At 47.2% G+C, this 24,391-nt stretch overlaps 1 protein-coding gene across 4 annotated transcripts in view; it reads right to left on the bottom strand.

Moving 5' to 3' along the window:
• ASAP1 (ArfGAP with SH3 domain, ankyrin repeat and PH domain 1) overlaps positions 1-24,391 on the bottom strand; it is a 143,545-nt gene that overhangs the window by 81,043 nt on the left and 38,111 nt on the right. For 3 of the 4 annotated variants that reach the window (XM_081012532.1, XM_081012529.1, XM_081012530.1), the window contains exon 3: positions 2,070-2,199. In XM_081012532.1, the coding sequence (XP_080868658.1) occupies positions 2,070-2,199 (130 nt within the window). Of the gene's footprint in view, positions 1-2,069; positions 2,200-3,505; positions 3,979-24,391 lie in introns of those variants that run through there. The other variant, XM_081012531.1, reaches the window with a different exon arrangement.

The following is a 24,391-nucleotide window of genomic DNA, read 5'->3' as shown; positions in this document are numbered from 1 at the left end:
AAAGGAAAGGGATTAAATTACTTTTGGAAGGGTACCGAACAAAAACAGGCTGATCCCTACTGGCCTAGTCCTCCTACTGTGGATTAACAGCCTTTTTGAACATTCTCACTTGCAGCAGTTTCCCCACTAAAAACACTTCCCTGGATTCATTGTTTTGAAAATTCTCCAACATCTGAATACATGCTGGGCATAGTGGACCCAACTTGTTCCTCACTAAGTGTGTTAAGGACTGCAGCACTGAAAAAAATACATATTTTTGAACCACATTCTGACACAAGTTAGTAGCCTGCTTCCTCCACTCAGCATAATGGCCTAGGAAAAACTTAAACTGAACACAAGTTTTCAACGGATTACCAGTTTATGCAGTCAGACTACATATAACACAGAGAGACTGTATTGCCAGTTTTCTTTTACCAACATATTGTTTTAGAAGCTCCAGTACTAGTATTTCAAAGTTATATGTCTGTTCAAAATGAACGCCAGAGTGAAATTAGTGACTGCTCAGCACAGCACTCAGTTGTCAAGATCCCTCCCATCTCTTCACCTGGACCCTGAAAATATATTTTTTGTGCTTATTTGTGAGTTGTACATACCACATTTCCCTGTCCCTTTCTTGGATCTGAAAGCCAGAGGGAGATACCAGCAATGATTGTCAGGCTGCAAGCAAAGCTCTGACTTCCTTCTGTCTATATGTTTATCAACTCTTTAAAGAACAAGAAAGCCTGAAGTATAGGCACACAGTCTGATATGAAAGCAGACAGTCCTAAACTGCCTAGTACTAGGCACTGCCATATGAGCTTATAGATAGCTTTCTGACTTCCTCCAAGGGCCAGCAACACTTTAGACAGAAGAGGTCACCATTGTTTCCACAACCAGATGCAGTAGCATCCCATCTCAGTGCTCTCTGAAGTCACATGAACAGCTGACAGCAATGTTTGACTAACTACATACAGCACTGGGAGAAATTTTACTTGAGAGTACTCTTGCAGGGGCAACTACAAACCAACAGTGTGGCAAATCTGCAAGCTTGAATCAATGTCACTTCAAAAACAAGATATTCACAAACAACTGGTCTTATCCTCCAATTCTATTATCCAATTACTTAGTAGCACTCAGGCTGTTAATATACAAGATTACTTTCAACAAGGAAGTAATTATAACTAATCTTTTGGAATGGCATTTTGGGTCCCCCAGAGCACAAACTTGATCAGTACAATTTTATTGTGCATGTGTGAAAGAAAGCTCTTCTGCAATTTCAATAAAGCTAGTTTATCTTGCGTGTTACAATATGCACAAAACCATTATAATATGAACAACACCTTTTGAAAAATAAAGTAACTGGAAACTCAAGACTTAGTTTAAGAAGCCATGTGGACCATGATAGGAAAATCAAATTTTAACCTTGCTGTGATCTCCACAAGCTTTTTAATCACCACGCAAACAAAATTCAATGGCAGATTTTTAAATAACAATGCATCCCACATCAAGTACGATATTCAAAAATATTAGGAACTGTATAGGTATGTTGCCTGATTTAGACATAAAATGACATGCAACTGCTAATATTGAGATGGGTGACATGAATCAGGCTGTGCAGAGCTGCTCTACCATCCAAGAGACGGCATCACTGCATCATTTTGCATTGCATTCCTCCCCTTTCAACACCATAGCCCAAAATGTTTGTCACCAATCTCCCATTTCAAAGAGATCTCCTCTACAGCTTGTCCTTGCCACCAATTATCCAGTGCTTCATCTGTGCCAAAGACACATCAAGCTTCATTCATTCTGTCTAACCGTTTGCTCTGCATAAATCATGTCATCAAACAATCCTGCTGCAGTCAACACTATTGACATCAGGAAAGCAACACGGGATAACAAGACGCAGAAGAGACAATATTCAACCTCATTTAACACCGAAACCCTTGGAATTCATAGACATGAGCACTGTGTGCAATCATCACCCAAGAGCATCCACGCTATAGTCATGAAGAAAGCAGGGCGGTATGCATGTCAACTGGCTTCCCCATGCAACCATACACAGAAAGCAAAGGTGACAAGTGTTTATTTACCTCTTCCAGCAGCGTGACAGTATTCCTGCAGTTCTGTAGCCGGGTAGTAAAGCTGGATGTGGTTGGGGAATTGTAATCCTCTGTGGTCTCAGCAATAAACTCCGACACAGTGATCTGGTCCGGCATGATCCTGCCCAGCAGAAACAGATGAACACAGACAAGGAAAGAAGAGACAAGGAGAGACTGAGCATTAAACACAAGACAAGGCAAAGAAGCTTTAGCTGAGGGAGGCGTGTAAGTAATCCGCACCACCACCCCTTTCTGCACCTAGTGTCTCTTCTGACTGCACGGCACCCTTTTGGGAATAGAGTTCACAGCCTGCTTCTGTAGAGGGGGGTGGGTGGGATGACAGGAGATGCCTGTCTCTGCCCCCATCATCACTAGGCTCACTTCTTTCGAAGATGTCTTATTTTGAAGGAAGAAAGGATGGGTGTCCCTCCACCTCAGTTCCTTACAGAGCATTTCCATGGGGAACCCTGCCTCAGAGATCCCATCTCCTTGGTGCCTCTTCTTTTCCTCCACAGTTCGAGACTTCCTTTGATCCTCCCACTTAAGAAAACAGGGTATCCAGTTGACTCATCCTCAAGATTATCCTAAAGGCTACATTAGTGCCCGCTCAGGGGTGAGGGGTGGGGAGGGAGGAGAGGGGTGCAGACTGGCGATCCCAAGGTTAGACCACCAACCATCTCCACACCAGATCCCAAAAGAGTGGGCTTCCAATATGCAAACACCGGCATACTCTTGTTACACTTTGTAAGGGATCTTCTTCAATTGTTTTGCCCATTCCTTATTTTTAAAAATAAATAAATAAGAGGGTGCATCTTCTGGAACCTCAGAGAGCCTTTTGAGCCTTTTGAACCACAGCATCCGAGCCTTCTCTGTTGTAACACCCTCTCTCTTTCTTATTGCCTTTCAGAAAGCGAAATTCCTGACCAGATCTTTCTTTTTCCTAGCAGGAAAGTGAATGGAGGAGGGGGGGAGGGAAACCACAGTGCCCCCCCCATTAAAAAAAGCAACCACCACCCACCCCAGGAAAGCTTAACTCCCCAAGTCCGTATTCATATTATCTTTTTTTGTGCAGGGGGTGGGATAGAGACATCCTCTTGACATCTCCCTCAGGAAAAAAAAGGGGGCTGTTCCCTCATCCCAGGTCTTATTTCCCTCCCCCCCCCAAAAAAAACCACCACACACACCCCAAAATAGATGGAAAGTGGGCAGAAAAGCGCCTTCAGTGAACCTAACGCACAAACACAAAAACCCACAACCACAAAGCTTCCCCTCAAGAGTGAAGTGGGGGGGGGAGTGCTTGTGGCGTGAGTGGGGGGGAGGTCATTCCCCGCCAAAAAATATACTAATGATAAAAAGAGAGGAAAACCCCCTTCCTCCTCCTCCTCCCTCAGCGCCCCCCCCCCATTTCTCCTCAGAGGGCTACTAACTTGCGCAGGCGGCCCCCCTCCCTTCTCGGCGGAGAGCCCCCCCTCCCCAAGCCGGAGTTGGGGGGCGGGAGGAGGAGGGAAGGGTCGGCGCGGGGAGGCGGAGGAGCGGCGGCGGCGGCGAGGAGGAGGAAGGCGGAGGGCAGCGGCGGCAGCGGCTGAGGGGGTCCAGGTCCAAGCCCCCGGGAAGACGAGACGAGAGGAGGGAACCGAGCCGCTCTCCGCCCGCCAGCCTGGACTGCCTGCCTGCCTGCTGGACGCGCGTCCTCCTCCTCCTCCTCCTCCCTCCGCGCAGCTCGCTCTCGCGCAGGCTCCTGCAGCCGCCTCCTCCCTCCTCCTCCTCCTCCCGGGGCGGGAGCGCGCGCGAGAGAGGGAGGGAATGAAGGAAGAACGGAGGAGGAGGAGGAGGAGGGGAGAGAGTGCGCGCGCACACGCCCTCGCGCCTGACGGTTGTGAGTGTGTGAGAGGGAGGGGGGAAAGAGGCACGCGCCGCTCGCCCGACCGGTCCGACCCACCGCAGCCCCGCTTTTCAATCACACGTCGAACGGACCAATCGCCCTTTACGCTGCTCCCCCCCCCCTTCTCCCGCCTCCCGCGCTTGCTCCGCCTACCACCAACCACCCGCCCCCCCCTCTCTCTCTCAAGAGGAGGCTTGTCACGTGAGGAAAACAAGGAAGTAGCCCTGCGCACGCGCCTAGGCGTACGCAATGGCTCTCCTCTCTCTCTCTCTTTCGCGCGCATGCACGCACGCGCCTTTCCGTGGGGTGAGCGCGCGCAGCTGAGGCAGCTTGCGGCGCAGACTAATGTTCCATGCAGAGACACGCAGGCAGCCTCTAATATAAATAATAATAATAATAATAATAATAATAATAATAGTTATTTATTTAGCCCGACTTTCTACCCTGACAAGGGATCAAAGCGGCTTAGGGATAAAAATGAAAATTGCTAAAAACATAGGAAAAAAGCAATTAAACTTTGATGGAGTCGAAACTCTTTCTCTATATTTTATCAAATTATACACTGCCTGATTGGTGTTTTTTTTAAAAAAAAGATTAAAAAATCGCCTCCAAGCCGTTTACAAAAGGATAAGGCAATGACATCAAGAAAAATTCACAACCGTACTTCAAAAACACACTTAAAAAACAACAACCACTAAAGCAGATTAAAGTTAACCCCAGCTTTCTAAGCACCTGGGTACGCTCGCCTAAAAACGGGGATGTTTGTCGCAGGAGCCCGATGGACCTCAACAGGCAGGGAGTTCCAAAGTGTAGCTGCTTCCACGCTAAACGGTTGAGTTCTTACGAATGCTCGGCACCTGCGGGAGTCCCAGTTCCACCCATGGGAGCGGTTGAATGGGCACGTGTATAAAATCTATTGCTATATAAATCTATGAAACAGATAAACTGTTAAAACCGTACATATAATAATCGAAAACAGCATGGCACCAACCCTTTTATTAAAAGCACCCAGTTCCACCAAAGCCTTGGTGGGACAAGAAGGTATTCACCTGCCAACGGAGGGACAACAAGGAGGGAGCCAGTTTGACATCTCCATGGAGGGAATTCCAGTGTCGTCTGGGAGCAGACAACTTTAAAATACTACGTGCACCTGACCCTGGTGCACCTGACCACACGTTAGGTGCATTCTTAAATGCATATGCTTTAAATATGCAGGAACTTATTTTTTTACAAAAATAATATTTATTAATAATTTCAGAATTACCAAAAACAACAACAACAACAACACTACAATACAAAAAAAGAGAAAAACGCAAAACATAAAAACCAATACAACAATACAGCCAAAGAAAAATAAAAAATATGCAGGAACTTAAATGGGAGAGGAGGAAACATCTGAGGTGAAACAAGGCCTGGAATCCCCCTTAAGGGTCAGAAGTTAGAACAAGGAGGTGAGAACTTGCTGTTGCTGTTTGAAGTATCTCCTTGTGACTTGTTTTGTGGGCCACAAAACCTGCTGTTACCAGAGAAGGTAGCCTTAATCCTGATTGAGTATTTTTTTAAGAGAAAGCAGGGAAGAAACGCCAGCGCTCACAGTGTGTGTGTGTGTGTGTGTACACACTTTTCGTGTGTGTAACAGCCATATCGGTCCAATGTCAAATCTCAGGAAAAGCAACCACTGGCATATCATGAAATGCCAAGAGATTTCCTTTTCCTTTGTCACACCAGACTTTTTTTTAAAGCAGGTTGACCCACATTTGCTTTGCAGATTTGTTCCAATCCCTTATTGTTGGGGGGCGGGGTCTGAAGGCACCCAGCCTCGCTAAGCCGAACAACAAGGATTTAAAGGATCTGGGTAAAAAGAAAATCAAGCCAAGATAAGCCTTGGCTGCAGTAGCTCTTTGCTGTGGGGAAGTGCTGACTGGGAAGCTTTTTACGGTGCCCCCAAGCCTGTGCAATGCAACCTGAGAAAATCTGAGGATGTCATAAGGTGCAATGTTGCTCTTGCACCAGTTTGAAAAGAAGGAAGTGTCCACCGGTTGCCCGATGAGGTGCCAAGACGTGCATTTATGGCTCCAGCATCACAGCCTTGCATGCCCTCCAGGTGTTCCTGCACAACAGCAGGACCACGCTGGGTGGGATTGATGGGAGCAAGAGTCTAACAACATCAGGCAGCTCACAGGTTCCCCATACTGGATCAAGGCTGATTAACAGGCAGTAGGTGGAAAGGGAAGATGAGAAACGCAAGTCAGTTTACATTTAAAGGTTCCCCGCTACCTAATTTGCCCTTTCGGAACAATATGCAAACTGAAACCTTCAAAATTCAGAGTTCTCCAAATTTTGCAACGTGTGCAGAAATCATATCCTAAAGTGTGCAGAACAATGCACATATTAAGGGATGCAACATTTTGTATTGGGGAAAACTGATCTACAAAATTGTGTTGATGAGGCAAAATTGCATTCAAACTTGTGTATTCAGAGAAAGTCACACTAAAATACAGTGGACGCTCGGGTTGCGAACGTGATCCGTGTGGGATGCATGTTGGCAACTCGCAGTGCCCGCAACCTGCAGCAGCGTGTCTGCACACGTGCAGGTTGCAATTTGGCGCTTCTGCACATGTGCAAAGTGCTATTTAGCACTTCTGCACATGTGCGACTGCCGAAACCCAGACGTAACCTGAAAAAACGCAACCTGAAGTGTCTGTAACCCGAGGTATGACTGTACTAGTGTATTTTTGTGATGGCCTCTTTACGTTCTTTTAAAGCAGACAGATGTGAAAACATGGGTAACTGAGAATTTCAGATTGGGAAAATGAGAAACTAAAATCGACAGAGTCACCCATCCCTAGCAGGAGAGATGCAGGTGTTGCAGCAGACACGTGGCTGCCGCAGAAACCATGATCTCACCTCCCTATTGCATTTTGCTGATCCCACATAGCATCTAGTGTAAGTCACCTTCTGGAAAGTGACATCACCGCACTGCGAGTTTCTCTGCACTCCCGTCCATGTCACTGGCTGCTGCTAGTAAGGCGAGGTGATGATATCACACCACCCGGCCAGTTTCACGGCATGTTGCAAGTTTCATGATTCGCTGCAGAGAGTAGAGCAGGGGAAACTAGACACTGCTGTTTTCAGCAGCAAATGCTATATTAGAAGGAAGAAGGAAGGAAGGAAGGAAGGAAGGAAGGAAGGAAGGAAGCTGCATGAGGAACAGAACTCCACTGCAAATAGAGCTGCCCTGTTCTCCAGCCCTGGATGTTGTCATCAGCTGTGCTCCTGGATCTGATCTCTGGGATGGGAGAGTATTTCAGGGGAGAGACTGCTTTTCTGGAGGGCAGGACATCCAAAACCACCATCAATATTGGTTGTACAGTGGTACCTCGGGTTAAGAACTTAATTTGTTCTGGAGGTCTGTTCTTAACCTGAAACTGTTCTTAACCTGAGGTACCACTTTAGCTAATGGGGCCTCCAGCTGCCGCTGCGCCGCTGCTGTGTGATTTCTGTTCTCATCCTGAAGCAAAGTTCTTAACCCGAGGTAATATTTCTGGGTTAGCGGAGTCTGTAACCTGAAGCGTCTGTAACCCAAGGTACCACTGTAACTTTAAGGATTTGTGACTGACCTTGCTCTCCTCCCACCCTTTCTGCCCCCCCCCCCGTGTCATGCCTTTTCCAGATTGTGAATCCTAAGGACAGGGCCTGCCTTGCAGCTGATCTTCGTAAGCTGCCCTGAGAGCCTTTTTTGGGTTTTTTTTTGGTGAAAGGGTGGGGTACAAATGCCGCAAACAAATAACACGAGGAGGAAATAATTAATAAATCTGCAACACCCAGTTTTGCCTTTTGTTCCCTGTTCACTGTACATTAGGGTCAGAGCACATCATATAGGCAAGCATGTGCAACAGTCGCCTCATGACCCTTTTAAACAGGAAAAACAGCTCCAGGAGGAGGCAACTAGAAGCGGTAGTGCAGGGGAAGGGTATTTAACCCTTTGCCTGCCTGCCATTTTACAGCATTATAAATTGCCCCTGCTAAAGTGGCTTTCTCCTTTTCCCCATTCCCTTCTTCACAGTCAATTCACAGATTTACCTTAGGAGATAACGCAGTGGCAGAATGGAAATGGGATAGGGGTGCCTTTATCCTTCAGTCCTTCCACCCACAGTACATCCTTAAAAGGCTCAGGTTTTTTCTTCTTCTTCAACGGGCCAGTTAAATATTGCCTTTTGTTATGTGCAAATTGTGTAAGCCTCACCTGTTCCAGACTGAATAAACCAAGGAGGGAGGAAACCCCAGTACATTTCTGCTCCGTAATTTGATTGGCAGCATTGAGCAGAGGCAGATTTAGGGCAGTGCAACCGATTCTGCCGCACTTGGTGCTGAGCCAGTTTTTGGTCTCGCGCAGGGCACTGCTGAAACTTGAAAGCCCAAAGTCCACTCCTGAATTAAGGACCCAACCCATAGAACAGCATGCACCCCCCCGCCACTGGAACACATGAGACTATGACTTAAACATGAAGTTCCATGGATTTTAATAGAACGTAGGCTCACCAGCATGGAAGTGAGAGCTGGACCATAAAGAAGGCTGATCGCCGAAGAATTGATGCTTTTGAATTATGCTGCTGGAGGAGACTCTTGAGAGTTCCATGGACTGCAAGAAGATCAGACCTCTCCATTCCGAAGGAAATCAGCCCTGAGTGCTCACTGGAAGGACAGATCGTGAAGCTGAGGCTCCAAGACTTTGGCCACCTCATGAGAAGAGAAGACTCCCTGGGAAAGACCCTGATGTTGGGAAAGATGGAGGGCACAAGGAGAAGGGGACGACAGAGGACGAGATGGCTGGACAGTGTTCTCGAAGGTACAAACATGAGTTTGACCAAACTGTGGGAGGAGTGGAAGACAGGAGGGTCTGACATGCTCTGGTCCATGGGGTCACGAAGAGTTGAACACGACTAAATGACTAAACTAAACAACAACAAAACCTACAAAAATGCATTCTAGTAGGGGACATTGCCTGCAAAAAAAATGCATACATTTCTCAAGACCACGTACAAAAAAAATGGGTTAACTAGAAGAATTTCATTTACTAAAAGAAGAAGAAGAGTTTGGATTTGATATCCCGCCTTTCACTCCCCTTCAGGAGTCTCAAAGCGGCTAACAATCTCCTTTCCCTTCCTCCCCCACAACAAACACTCTGTGAGGTGAGTGGGGCTGAGAGACTTCAAAGAAGTGTGACTGGCCCAAGGTCACCCAGCAGCTGCATGTGGAGGAGCGGAGACGCGAACCCGGTTCCCCAGATTACAAGACTACCGCTCTTAACCACTACACCACACTGGCTAGAAGAGGGTTCAAATCCTCACTCAACCCAACCTACATCATAAGGTTGCTGTGTGCATAAAATGAGGAGAAGTATGTATGTCACCTTCAGCTCCTCGGAGGCAAAAGGTGGGTTATAAATGTAATAAATAAGTTCCCATCATCCCATCATAAGCCGTTCTCTCTCAGGTTGCAGCCACACCATAAAGTTAAGGCACTCTTATTCCACTTTAACAACCATGGAGTCTCTTGGGTCTGGGAGGTCATCATGCTTAACAAACCACAGTTCCCAGGATTCTCTGGGGGAAGCCATGACTGTTAAAGTGGTATCAGAGTACTTACGAGGGTTGATCAGGAGTGTCCTGAGCCAATTTGGCGCCTGAGGCAAAGGACAAGATGGTGCACCCCCTGTTTTCTGCACAAAATTTGGCTAGACTGGTAGTTCAATCATGTGGTGGAAGAGAGTTCTCCATTGCACTCTGGTGCAGCAAGCTAGCTTAGGAGCTGCAGGGCAGAGCACATAGCACACATTTCTAGCCACTGCCTGCCCCATAGAACGTGCTGCCTGAAGCAGCTGCCTTACTCTGCCTTATGGAAGGGCCAACTCTGATGCGGATGTGGCCAGAATCCTGCCCTATCTTCCCCCAGTCTTCAATATAGTGGTGATAATACTGCCCTACCTTGCTGGGTTATGCGGGTGGCACTGTGGGTTAAACCACAGAGCCTAGGACTTGCCGATCAGAAGGTTAATGGTTTGAATCACCGTGACGGGGTGAGCTCCCATTGCTCGGTCCCTGCTCCTGCCAACCTATCAGTTCGGAAGCACGTCAAAGTGCAAGTAGATCAATAGGTACCACTCCAGCAGGAAGGTAACTGGCGTTTCCATGCGCTGCTCTGGTTCGCCAGAAGCGGCTTAGTCATGCTGGCCACATTACCCAGAAGCTGTATGCCGGCTCCCTCGGCCAATAAAGCGAGATGAGCGCCACAACTCCAGAGTTGGCCACGACTGGACCTAATGGTCACGGGTCCCTTTACCTTTACCTTGCAGGGTTATATCATAAGGACTGAAAGAGAGCTATTGAAATAAATGCACGCCAAGTCCTTTGAACTTTTAAAATGCAAAATGCGACACAGTCACCAGGACAAGCTCTGAAACCTGCTGTGGGGTACAGCTGACATCATTTATTAACTTTCCATCAAAAAACAGAAAGTGACACATTTATTTTTGAAGCAGTTAGATGCTACAGAAATCACTACTGCCCTCTCACCACAGCTTCCTCCGAGATGCAAGAACTCAGCGCAACAATGCCTGCTAAATACTATGCAGGCTGAGCCTTTGTCAGCATTCTGTATTTCAGATGCAAGCTTCAGATGTGCCTGATAGGTCTCGCACACGTGAATGCAAATATATATCATTGTTTCTTGGCCTCCCTGTGCAGAGCAGTAAAGATTTTGATCTCATTTCATTTCCCCCATTGGTTTAAATAGACCTAAACATAGGGTGGGAATCAAGTGTGATAACTGAAGAAAGGTTTCCACGCATTGTAAGTGCCAGCAGCAGCCGCCAGAAACACACGGCTGTAAAAGGAGCTCAATAAATAGTCAACACGCAAAGGACTGGGGCTTTGCATTCTGTCCATGGTATTTTTGCAACTTAAAGAAAATAGAGGGGTGTGTGGAAGCTTCCATTATCCACATTAAGTACTTCCGCAAGGCACTGCTTCTTACTGGTTCTTCTAGTAACTAGTTTGGAAGCACCCGTGTGGCATATTGGGGAGAGAGCTAGGCTAGGACCTGGGAGTAAAGGTAAAGGTAAAGGGACCCCTGACCATTAGGTCCAGTCGTGGCCGAATCTGGGGTTGCGGCGCTCATCTCGCTTTATTGGCTGAGGGAGCCGGCATACAGCTTCCTGGTCATGTGGCCAGCATGACTAAGCCGCTTCTGGTAAACCAGAGCAGCGCATGGAAACGCCGTTTACCTTCCTGCCAGAGCGATACCTATTTATCTACTTGCACTTTGACATGCTTTCAAACTGCTAGGTTAGCAGGAGCAGGGACCGAGCAACGGGAGCTCACCCTGTGGTGGGGATTCGAACCGCCAACCTTCTGATCGGCAAGTCCTAGGCTTTGTGGTTTAACCCACAGCGCCACCCACGTCCCTTAGGACCTGGGAGACCAGGGTTCAAATCCCTTCACAGCCATGAAGCCTGGTGGGTGATCTTGAGCCAGTGATAGCCTCTCAGCCTAACCTACTTCACAGGGTTGTCGTTGTGCGGATAAAATGGAGAGGAAGAGAACCATGTTTGCTACCTTGAGCTCCTTGGAAGAAATGTGGGGAGAAGAAAGATAGGGAGAGAGACAGCAAGAAGAATCCACCCTGTGGAAGTTAGAAAATAGGGAGGAAGCTAGGACCCAAGAGCGCCTGTATTGCCTCCCTGACTTCTGGAAGGGTGGGATTCTGACACTGGACATAAAAGTCAGCTGCGGGAGGTGGGAGAGCAGAGTTTCAGCTAAAGCTCTGTGGGTGGTGCTAAGTGCGCAGGATGAAGCTGCAGGAGGATGACTGTGAATGGAACACACTTGATGTTCATGCCAATCTTTGGTTCCCATATACTTGAAAGGGCATGTGAGACCGGCAATACACAGTCATAGAACTGAGAAGTTGCAAGTCCAACCCCCTGCAATGCAGGAATATTTTTTGCCCACCGTGGGGCTAGAACCCACAATCCCGAGATTAAGACTTTCATGCAATTGCAAGTCCCTCAGGCTCTTTTGTGCTGTTGGGAACCAGTAAGGCAAGAAGCTTAAAATCCTCTCACCTAGATTCCACTTAAATCTTCTGGAAAAATTCTCCTGATGCTCTGACTTACAATACTAGCCCAACCTAAGTAAAGGTAAAAGGTAAAGGACCCTGGATGGTTAAGTCCAATCAAAGGCGACTATAGGGTTGCAGCACTCATCTTGCTTTCAGGCCGAGGGAGCCAGCATTTGTCCACAGACAGCTTTCCAGGTCATGTGGCCAGCAGGACTAAACTGCTTCTGGCACAACAGAACACCGTGACAGAAACCAGAGTGCATGGAAACGCCATTTACCTTTCCGCCACAGTGGTACCTATTTGTCTATTTGCACTGGTGTGCTTTCGAACTGCTAGGTTGGCAGGAGCTGGGCCAGAGCTCACCCTGTCGCAGGGATTCGAACAGCCGATCTTCTGATTGGCAAGCCCAAGAGGCTCAGTGGTTTAGACCACAGCGCCACCCGTGTCCCTTCACTAGCCCAACCTGCAGAGTTGTCCGCTACTATATTTCCCGAACAACTACATCACACACAGGCTGTTTGCACATTTCCAACTTAAACACAGCTAGGGTGTTCTTTTCCTCATTTTGGATTAAAGCTGGTTTGGGGGAAACCCAGTCTTTCACAAGAAATGACTGGATAGATATGGCTTGTTGCTCACCACTGGTTGCAGAATATATGGGAGTACATACACAGCCATAGAATGTTTTCAGACGGGACACTAAATACCTTATGCTGGGGAACAACAGTATAAGAGAGCTGTTGACCTCATGTTCTGCTTTGAGACATCCCATAGACATCTGACCAGCTGGTGTAAAAACCAGGACTCTAGACTAGACAGGCATTTGGTCAAATCTAGCAACGGTCTTCAGAAGTTCTTAGGAAATAACATAGTTCCTAATTATTTTTCTAAGTAACTCTGGAGTGTACCTTGGCAATTTAGGGAAGCCAAAGGCTCTCATTAATGTTTTCTAGGAAACAAGAAATAGTGTCGACCAATGGAAAAGACTTTAGGAGGTTCAACTATTTCAGTTGTGCAATACTGCAGATAAGTCATGGGTGGCCACGTTCAAAATATTTCAGCGATTAGTCACTCAAACCATGTGTTCTTAGTGTCTGTGAAATCTCTCTAGTCATGCACACCCACCCACTGACTTTTGAACAGTTAGAAGTCCTGAATATCAGCTAATCACACGTTGCAAGCCCCAACAATCAGCTGATGGTTGCAGTGTATACAGGACGGGTCAGCAGGTCAGAGGTGCCTGCAAAAACCACTTCATTCTAGTCGTGTCTTTACCTGTCTTACACCTGACTTCATATAGGACATCAGGTGTACGGCAGGTAGGCAATCAGGCTCCTGGCCAAAATGCAGAGCCTGCAGAGGGGAACAAATCTATCTCCTCTAACCTCTTAGCATTCTACCAATCAAATTCTCAACTTATGATGCTGTACCTGAGGATCTCTCCTTATCTGTGCTTCTTCCCAATATTCAGCTGCTGATCCCACAGGTTACTTTGTCACTGTCGCTGATTTTAGCCCAGATGTGGGGAATCTACTGCCCTCCAGATGTTGTTGGACTACAGCTCCCATCATCCCTAAGCATTGGCCATGCTGGCTGGAGCTGATGGGAGTTGGAGTCCACAGATTCTCCCTCTATCATCTGTGCAAAAGACCATAGTTTTCAGGATCTTTCATGGTAGTAGCTTCCACTGAAATGAGCAGAGCTAATTTCAGAGTAACTAAAATTAGGACAGGGAGTGATTTCATTTCACATTTTATTTCTGTGTTGTAACTTGCCCTTAGAGTGAGGTGGGCTAGAAATGATTCACTGCGCACCTAATGTATTTGACTGCATGCATGCATTTGCATATAAATTTTGTGTTGAGTGGTAACAGAAGATACTCACTTTGATGCTTGCTTTTCAAACCTCTATTTGCCTTCTCACATAAGCTTCAGGTAGTAACTCTCAAAGCACTTTGTCTGGGGGAGAGTTTTGAAGCAAAGCTGCTGTGTGCAGTTATAGAAACACATTTTGCAAGCGTTTGCATCCACTAATGGGGTTTCTTGTGTGTGTGAGAGAGGATGTATTACATTCTAGGCCCAGGCTATCTGAAGGACCGTATTCTCTCATATGAACCTGCCTGGGATCTGAGATCTTGAAGGGAGGCTCTTCTCTCAGTTCCAACACCCTCATAGATACCCTTGGTAGGGACACAGGAGAGGGCCTTCTTGGTGGCTGCCCCAGAATTTAGAACACCCTCTCTAAAGAAGCTAGACTGTTTCCCTCCTTGCTGTCCTTCCACTGGTGGGTGAAGACTGTTTTATTCCAACAGGACTTTGGGAAGTGTTTGTTTTTAAGGAAAGAGCTTTAATAGTGATCGGCTGTTTTTATTCTACGTATTTTAATAGATTTGTTTTCGTTGTTTTACTTATTTTAATTACTTTTTTGCCATCCCTCCCTCCATGGGCCAAAATAGACCTTGGCTTCAATGTGCACCTTCACTAAAAGCTAGCACACATGCATACATCTGTTTTTCAACCAAGGTTATCATCCAGAGAGTGTTGGGGAACCTGTGGTCGTTCAGATGTTGCTGGACTACAGCTCCCCACCATTCTTGTCCACTGGCTATGCTGGCTGATGGGAGACTCAGTGGCATAGCGTGGGTTGCCAGCACCTGGGGCCGGGGCGGAGGTGAACAGACAGAGTACACATCTACATTCAACTCCCTAACGGGGTCCATGTCACCCAGGAGATTGCAGCACCCATGCTATGACACTGATGGGAGTTGTAGTCCAACAACATCCAGAGTTCCTGTTCCTGATGTACTCAGAAAATGAGTGCTTATCAGACTCCTAGAGGGCTCTTGGTTGGTCATATGCAATGGAAATTAAAAAGGCAAGCAGCTTGTGGGAGATATTGAGATATATTTGGGGGACATTTCTTCTTGAAATGTCCTTTTGACCCTATTGCACATCTCCACTCTGAGAGTAGAAGACAGAAGAAATTAGCACTAGGTGGTCATATTCATTAATGTCAATCTTAGGCTGATGAGAAGGGACTGTAATTCACTTGCTCATTTGGACCCAGCTGGGACCATCCATTTCATTTCATGCAGGTCAAGCAATCAATAGCCCAGCAGGACTTTCCCCTGTTGCCATGACGAGATGAAACCTGTTTTGGGTAATTGCACTTTTCTTCCATCTAGAGATGGATGAATCTGTCCAGTTCAATTTCTCTCCATTTCTCATTTTTACGAGCCTTAAATTTAGTTTGCCATGTTTCTGCATCAGTTTGTGATTTATTTATTTTAAGTTGCCTTGAAAATCCACCAGCATTTAAATGCTATACAGTGGTACCTCTGGTTAAGAACTTAATTCGTTCCGGAGGTCCATTCTTAACCTGAAACTGTTCTTAACCTGAGGTACTACTTTAGCTAATGGGGCCTCCCGCTGCCGCCACGCCGCCACCGCGCAATTTCTGTTCTTATCCTGAAGCAAAGTTCTTAACCTAAGGTACTATTTCTGGGTTAGTGGAGTCTGTAACCTGAAGTGTCTGTAACCTGAGGTACCACTGTGTGTGTGTGTGTGTGTGTGTGTGTGTGTGTGTGTATCCCAATAAACACAATTTACAAGCAATTTCCCTTAATATAATGCGTTTTTGGATGTTATTTCCACCAATATATGCATTTTTGTACATATTATTATGCTTGGTGAACTGCATTGTGAAATTCAGAGAAGTGTGAATTTGCAAAAAACAAAATACCCCTATGTTCCACCTATGGTTTGAGAAAATGCGAATTACGTAGGTTCAGATTAATAGGCAAAGTGAACGAAATTTGCCTCCCATCCCATTTTTCATGCATAGGCTTTAATTCTGCTTGAAAATCCAGCGAATCTTGAACATCAGCTACAAGAAGAACTGCAGCTCTGTGGGAGAATGCAGAAGGCCTCCGATTCAAACCCCGACATCTCCAGGTCCGGCTGCAAATGTCCTCTCTCTGCCTGAAACCCTGGAGAGCATCTGCCAGTCAAGTGTTCACAATGTAAAACTAGATGGAGTAATGGTCTAATTCAGTGCGATGCAGTTTCCTGTGTTTAATTGATTAATCAATTAATCAGCTATACACTGGAGACCTCATTGCTTTGCTCTCCATATTCCTCTCCCAGGGAAACAAAGGAGCCTGCCTTATACCAAGCCACTCATTTTTTGTAAACCCAGAGTTGTCAACTCTGACTGAGGGACACACTCAGGTAGAGGTCTCTCCCACTACCTGCTGCCCAGTCCCCTTTAACTGCAAATCATAGAAAAATTGTAGAGTTGGAAGCAACCCCGAGGGTCATCTTGAAAGACCTACACTGGCTCCCAGTACGTTTCCGAGCACAATTCAAAGTGTTGGTGCTGACCTTTAAAGCCCTAAACGGCCTCGACCCAGTATACCTGAAGGAGCATCTCCACCCCCACCGTTCTCCTGGACACTGAGGTCCAGTGCCGAGGGCCTTCTGGTGGTTCCCTCACTGCGAGAAGCAAAGCCCTGTGGAACACCCTCCCACCAGAAGTCAAAGAGAACAACAACTACCAGACTTTTAGACAACATCTGAAGGCAGCCCTGTTTAGGGAAGTTTTTAATGTTTGATGTTTATTCATGTTTTTACTATTCTGTTGGGAGCCGTCCAGATGGGCAGGGTATAAATAATAATAATAATAATAATAATAATAATAATAATAATAATATTGTCATCTGGTCCAACCCCCTGCAATGCAGGAATCTTATGCCCAATGTGAGGCTCAAACCCACGACCCTGAGATTAAGGGAATTTCTGCATGAAACGATATCAAGTCCTGCTGTGGCTTCCTCCCATAGATAGCCCCTCTAATCCCTGAATATCTATCTATCTATCTATCTAGCAAATGAAGTAGAAAAAGCGGTTGATTTTTTAAATCTGGCATGGCTAAATACTTGACATACGAATGTGCTGTGCCTCACCCCTTTGCTACGTTTGCTCTGTTGAAGAATTGGGCATAGATCTGTCTTGAAAAACGGGGTGCTTCATGTTTGGGATCACACAAGGTGAACTGCAATATACCTCTTCATCTTTGTCTTCTTCCTCCTCCAGTCACCTGAGCTGTGCAACCCAGCCTCTCCTTCCCACGTTTGCAAGACTAATAGGTTTCTAGCAAAGATTTAAAAAATCCAGCCCCAGGGAACTGCAGTTCTTCAGCCCACATAATCCTGCAAATTTGGATGGTTTCGTTGATTTTGCCTTTGCAAGTCGTGGTGTCCATGCTCCCCATTCAGGAAAACCGGAGATAGGGTTGTTGCTTCAGTAATGAAGCATCTCAGACTCGGAGCGTCTATAAAAGTTGGAGGTTCCCCTCATTTCCGGCGCTCAGCCAGGCTCTGATTCAGAGAGGTGCTTCCATAATCTTCCCCTTCTCTGAAGTAGTTTCATGTGTGGTATGTACAGTAATCCATTGGTACAGTCAAGTGCAACATTCCTTATTTCTCTAGAGTGGGCACAGGCAGGGGGACAGCCAGTCAGCTTATTTTCCTTTTCCACTGGTCTGGAGCGTCCTCCCCCTGCATGTGACCTGGGAGATGGGCATGACTCTGGCTGTCTCCACAAAAGAGCCGAGTCACGCAGCCATTTTCTCAGTCTCTTGTCCAGTTTAGTTTTGTCTTTCTATTGTTGCTGCTGTCTTGCTGCCATGCTGGTCTTCTGCAGCCATTTTGTTATCTAATGTAATTTTGCTGTCTGCAGGCTCTCAGCTAGCAGCACATGAGCTCAGTTTCCATATGTGATTAACTCACACTCTGTTTATTATGTTTACTATGGGGCGCGGGTGGCACTGTGGTCTAAACCACAGAGCCTCTTGGGGTTGCCGATCAGAAGGTTGGTGGTTCAAATCCCCACGACAGGGTGAGCTCCCGTTGCTCGGTCCCTGCTGCTACCCACCTAGCAGTTCGAAAGCATGTCCAAGTGCAAGTAGATCAATAGTACCGCTCTGGTGGGAAGATAAATGGCGTTTCCGTGCACTGCTCTGGTTCGCCAGAAGCGGCTTAGTCATGCTGGCCACATGACCCAGAAACTGTACACTGGCTCCCTCGGCCAATAAAGCGAGATGAGCGCCGCAAGCCCAGAGTCGGCCATGACTGAACCTAATGGTCAGGGGTCCCTTTACCTTTACTGTTTATTATGTAACTACTAAGAAAAGCCTGCCTTTCAGGGCTCTTATCGTGAAATGTGAGTAAACTTTTTGTTACTTTACTCAGAAAGCCTCTCGTGTCTTTATTCTTTTAAGAGGGATCAAAGGGGCCACCAGGAAATAATCTTAACTAAGAGATTCAAAAGAATCTGCAAACTAGCTTCCAGCTATCTTGAGGGGAATTTGTTCTGCTACATCACTCACTAGCGTGAGTGAATAAAGGGTAATATTTATTCAAAACAGTGATACCTCGGGTTAAGAACTTAATTCATTCTGGAGGTCCGTTCTTAACCTGAAACTGTTCTTAAACTAAGGTACCACTTTAGCTAATGGGGCCTCCCACTGCCGCCGTGCGATTTCTGTTCTCATCCTGAAGCAAAGTTCTTAACCCTAATTTCTGGGTTAGCGGAGTCTGTAACCTGAAGCATCTGTAACCTGAAGCGTCTGTAACCTGAGGTACCACTGTATATCCTTCCCTACAATCCTTAACATTCCCACATCATGGACACTTCAGTGGCAGCCCTGAAACTCCTGCCTGGATCCCGTGGTCCAGAGGGAGATGACGTCGGTCTGAGAGCTGAGCCGGCAGCTCATATGGGGACCACAGTCCGGACTGCATCAGCAACAGTCAGATCCAACTGCTCTTTGGGGTCCCTGGCAATTTGGAGATCAGTGGAGCTTGTGCGTTTCTTCAGTTCCCCCTTTAAGGAGGCGTCAGGTTCCAGGTCTTGGCAGGGCTGAACCCTGACACAAGAGGAGAGGCACATTCTCTGTGAGTTACCAAAGACTTCTTTGCCAGTTCCGTTCATGTGGAAGACTACTCTCTCCTAAACAATACGACACTTCACTTTCTGTGTGCCAGCCTGTCCAATGAGCTGAGCCTTGTGCAATGACCAAAATAAAATTTAAAAAATGGTAAATTAATACAGCATGTTGGCGTTTTTCAAACCCGCAACTTACTTGCTGAGCAAAAGCCAACCCAATGCTAACTATTCAAGCCAAAACCAAATATTGACATCAGCGTTGATTTACTTCGAAGAAATACGTTGCAAAATGACTTCTTGCACAGACTTTTGACATTTGGGTATTCTAGGGATATCTTTGCAAGCGTTTCCTTTGGAGCATAAAATGTAGGATGCTTCTAGACAAGTCAAGGGCTCCTTTCCCTTCACCTCATATGATTCTTCTTTGCCTTCTAAATAATGCCCATTATTTTGACAAGCAGCCGGCGTGCAGGGAGGTCCCATTTATTTCTTTGTTTATGGAACGTTAAAAAATGCAGCTCTTGAAATAGCTGCTCTCAAGGCAGCGTACACACAGTGCATCAACAGCTGCTTGAAATTCAGATTCCAGCAACATAATTTTCCAGCTGATAGAGCCAGGGCCAGCCCAATACATTTTGCTGCCTGAGGCAAAGGGCAAGATGGCTCCTCCCCATTCCGTGCTCAGAAGCCAAATGGACTGGCAGCTGAATCCTACTTTGCCACGGGCAATGGAATACCTTCCTCCATTGCACCTGAGGTCAGCAGGTAGCCTAGTTTAAGGGGTATATGGCAGGCTATATGCCACACACTGCGCTAATCTCTAGCAGCAGGGAATGGTCAGGGGCTCAGGAGGAAATGGGTGGGGATGCTGGCCTCTGGTAGCTGCTGCCTGAGGCAATTTCCTCACTCTGTCTAATGAGAGGGTCGGTTCTGGATAAAGCAGCCAATCCTACTGAGGCCCTAGTATTTTGGAAAGGCGAGATGCAATGAGCTAGCAACACAATTTCTCCTGAATGCAATTGGGTCCCTGCTAGAGTAGGGTTGCCATATTCCCAAAATTGCTGAGCTTCTTTTTGGGGGGGGGAGGGGGGTGGCTCAAATTTGTAGAGCTTTACAGTGGAACCTCGTACCTTACGAATGCTTCGGGTTACGAGCTCCGCTAACCCGGAAGTAGATGCTCCCGGTTGCAAACTTTGCCCCGGGATGTGAGCAGAAGTCGTGCGCCGGTGGTGCGGCAGCGGCAGGAGGCGCCATTAGCAAAAGTGTGCCTCATGTGAAGAACGGTTTTGGGTTACAAACAGATCTCTGGAACGAATTAATGGGTCTTTGGCCCTCCAGGACCCTAGACTACACCTCTGGCGCCATGTGATGTCTTCTTCTCCGGAATGATTTCTCTGCCAAGGGCCACATTTCGTTGAGGGCAATGTGTCAGGGGCTGCATGCGTGCCCTCCAACATTTCTCCAATGAAAACAGGGACATCTTATTATTATTATTATTATTATTATTATTATTCTCCGCCCATCTGACTGGGTTGCCCCAGACACACTGGGCAGCTTCCAACATATATAAAAAGATAATAATACATTAAAAAAACCCCACTTTCCTGTATAGGGCTGCCTTCAGATGGCTCAGGAGTTGGATAACTCCATAACCCCCCCTCCAACATTTCTCTGATGAAAACAGGGGCGCCCTAAGGAAAAGCAGGACATTCTGGGATCAAATCAGAAACCAAGACGGTTTCTGTAAATCAGGAACTGTCCCTGGAAAATAGGGAGACTTGGAGGGTTTACACATGCTGACAGTAGGTCAGGAAAAATCCAAAACCAAATAGGGCTTGGTATTTTTTCCTGCCAGGATGTGGGTGGCGCTGTGGGTTAAACCACAGAGCCTAGGACTTGCTGATCAGAAGGTCAGCGGTTTGAATCCCTGCGACGGGGCGAGCTCCCATTGCTCGGTCCCTGCTCCTGCCAACCTAGCAGTTCGAAAGCACGTCAAAGTGCAAGTAGATAAATAGGTACCGCTCCGGTGGGAAGGTAAACAGTGTTTCCGTGCGCTGCTCTGGTTCGCTAGAAGTGGTTTAGTCATGCCGGCCACATGACCTGGAAGCTCTACGCCGGCTCTCTCGGCCAATAAAGCGAGATGAGCGCCGCAACCCCAGAGTCGGCCACGACTGGACCTAATGGTCAGGGGTCCCTTTACCTTTATTTTCCCCTGCCACCCTGCTCTTTCAGCCAGTCTCTTCTCTCTTCCCCCTCCTCTTCTTTTCTACCCTGTGGGATGCCAGGGGTAAAGGACAGATTATTCTTGCCCAGAGCTTTGAGCTGGTCCCTTTCAGAGGGCTTTCCTCCACGCATCTTTCCACCCTTCCATCTGTTTTGGCTTCCTCCCCAAAAAACATTTCCACCTTCCTCCCTTCCTTCTCTCCCCCTGTCCCCCCTAACTGCTTGAAATTAACCCATGCACAGCCCTCAGGCAGCACGCGACCCACCCCTGCACTAACGCATGACACCCCCGTTGTGATGCAGCCCCTGAGGTTGGCTGAGCGCTCTCTGCGCCTGCCATGTATTGGTAAGAAAAAGTCTCCAGCCGTGCCTTAGCATGAGCCACAGAAACAACACCCTCAACTTTCTTTTTCTCGGCGTGTGCCTATTTTAGATACACCCACCAGCTGATTTGATATTTAAAGCACTGATCTGCAGGGGACGGGGAAGTGGTGGTGGTGGGGTGAGCCGAGGTGGTGGAACAGGGAGTGGAGGGGGGGGGCGGTTTGGGACGTAACAATCAGATGCAGGGAAACGGGCATGCTATTTCGGAAACTGCCAAGTGCCAAATTGGGAGTGTTCGAGTCGTAAAGCGGGACCGTGAATGAAAGGCCCATTTAACGTGAACGCAAAGGAGGAGGTCTGCAGAAGGAGGCCATTGTTTTTCCCCACGATACATGACATTTCGCTAATGCTAACTCTTTGAAATGCCAGTTTGAGGGTGGGGACGGAGACTCCTTGCTAAACAGCTGCTAGGGGTGATCAGAGGCACTAAAAGTCTCTGAGTCAGAGGGCCGAGGAAGGGCAAAGTCTGCAAGGAGCAAAGGTGCAAGGAGGCAGACTGAGCCATCATTACATATCTAACAGATTGAGGTTGAATCCTGACAAGACAGAAGTACTGTTTTGTGGGGACAGGGTATGGGTGGGTGTGGGGGACTCCCTGGTCCTGAATGGGGTAACTGTGCCCCTGAAGACCAAATGTGCAGCCTGGGAGTCATTTTGGACTCACAGCTGTCCATGGAGGCGCAGGTTAATTCTGTGTCCACGGCGGCTGTTTGCCAGCTCCATCTGGTACGCTGACTGAGACCTTACCTGCCTGCAGACTGTCTCGCCAGAGTGGTGCATGCTCTAGTTATCTCCCGCTTGGACTACTGCAATGCGCTCTACGTGGGGCTACCTTTGAAGGTGACCCGGAAACTACAACTAATCCAGAATGTGGCAGCTAGACTGGTGACTGGGAGCGGCCGCTGAGACCATATAACACCGGTCTTGAAAGACCTACATTGGCTCCCAGTACATTTCTGAGCACAAGTGTTGGTGCTGACCTTTAAAGCCCTAAACGGCCTCAGCCCAGTATACCTGAAGGAGCGTCTCCACCCCCATCGTTCAGCCCAGACACTAAGGTCCAGCTCCAAGGGCCTTCTGGCATTTCCCTCACTGCGAGAAGTCAAGTTACAGGGAACCAGGCAGAGGGCCTTCTCGATACTGGCGCCCGCCCTGTGGAACGCCCTCCCATCAGATGTCAAGGAAATAAACAACTAACTGACTTTTAGAAGACATCTGAAGGCAGCCCTGTTTAGGGAAGTTTTTAATGTTTTATGGTGTTTTTAGTATTCTGTTGGGAGCTGCCCAGAGTGGCTGGGGTATAAATAATAATAAATTAATATTATTACAATGGTACCTCAGGTTACATACGCTTCAGGTTACATATGCTTCAGGTTACAGACTCCGCTAACCCAGAAATAGTACCTCGGGATAAGAACTTTGCTTCAAAATGAGAACAGAAATCGCGCGGCGGCAGCGGGAAGCCCCATTAGCTAAAGTGGTGCTTCAGGTTAAGAACAGTTTCAGGTTAAGAACGGACCTCCAGAATGAATTAAGTTCTTAACCCGAGATACCACTGTAATGTAAATATAGAAATAGACCGCATTTATATATGCTTGTAAATGTAGTGTGTGTATATACATATGTTTGTGAGTGTGTTTATGTGTGTATTAGGAAGAAATTTCTGACAGTAAGTGTTGTTCCATGGACTGCTCTCCACCGACGACAAAAAACAACAACAAGAAACCCAACAACAACAACAAGCGATCCGGGAAAGGAAGCCAAGCTCCTAGCTCTGCATGTGATAAAGCTGACTGATCTGCTGATTCAGTTTTGCCTTTGTGTTTTGATGTTGTCATGCGAGAGCCAGCCCCGCTGACAAACGCATTGTGGCATGCCAGCCTCGCGGGGAGAACAATCAGCAGTAAGGCTGGTTCTTTGGAACCTCGGTATCCGGAAAGGAAACCGAGAGCACAGCAAATCGGAAACAAATGCCGGAACATCGGGGGAGAGGGAATGTGCTTGGGGAAGGAAAAGATGGAACGGTGCAGGGCGAGTTTTCAGCCGTTGATCATGGCTCCTTGTCCCCAGGGGCCTTGGGCAGTGGAAAGGGAATCATCATCATCATCATCATCATCATCATCAGTAATAGAGGGAGCAACAATAATAGCAACTTTCATGGTGCATGGTGAGACTGTAATGCACAAAATAACCCTTGTTGATAAGAGGAAAAGTGGGGAGGACGAACAGGCAGTGTTGCCAGATTATGGGCTGTATCGAGTGCTGCTATTCCGCTCATGCAAGAAAACACACACACACACGATGCAACTATATACAATATGGTGGAGATAACTCAGTTGGTTAGAGCGTGGTGCTGATAACGCCAAGGTTGCAGGTTCGATCCCTGTACAGAACAGTTCCATATTCCTGCATTGCAGGGAGTTGGATTAGATAAAACCTGGGGTCCCCTCTATGATTCTATGGATTCCTTCCTTCTACCAGGTATGGGGAGCCTTTGGCCCTGCAGGTGTTTGCTGAACTACAACTCCCATCAGCTCTAGCAAGTATGGCCAATGGCCAGGAATGACAGGAGCTGTAGTTCAGACAAAAGGCTCCCCACACCTGCTTCTATGAATATCCGAACCAAGGCTTTTGGAGGAACTGTCAAGAGTACCTATGTTAACACGGGGGATTAGTTAATGAATATCTTAAGTAACATTCTCCGGAGCCTGGGCAGCTCACTCGTTTTAATTAAAAAGAGAGAGAGAGAGCTAGT

The sequence above is a fragment of the Podarcis pityusensis genome, assembly GCF_964106645.2.
Source record: "Podarcis pityusensis genome assembly, chromosome: 7".
Lineage (NCBI taxonomy): Eukaryota > Metazoa > Chordata > Lepidosauria > Squamata > Lacertidae > Podarcis > Podarcis pityusensis.
The sequence above is the reverse complement of the archived record's forward strand: the minus strand, read 5'-3'. Positions and strand labels throughout refer to the sequence as shown.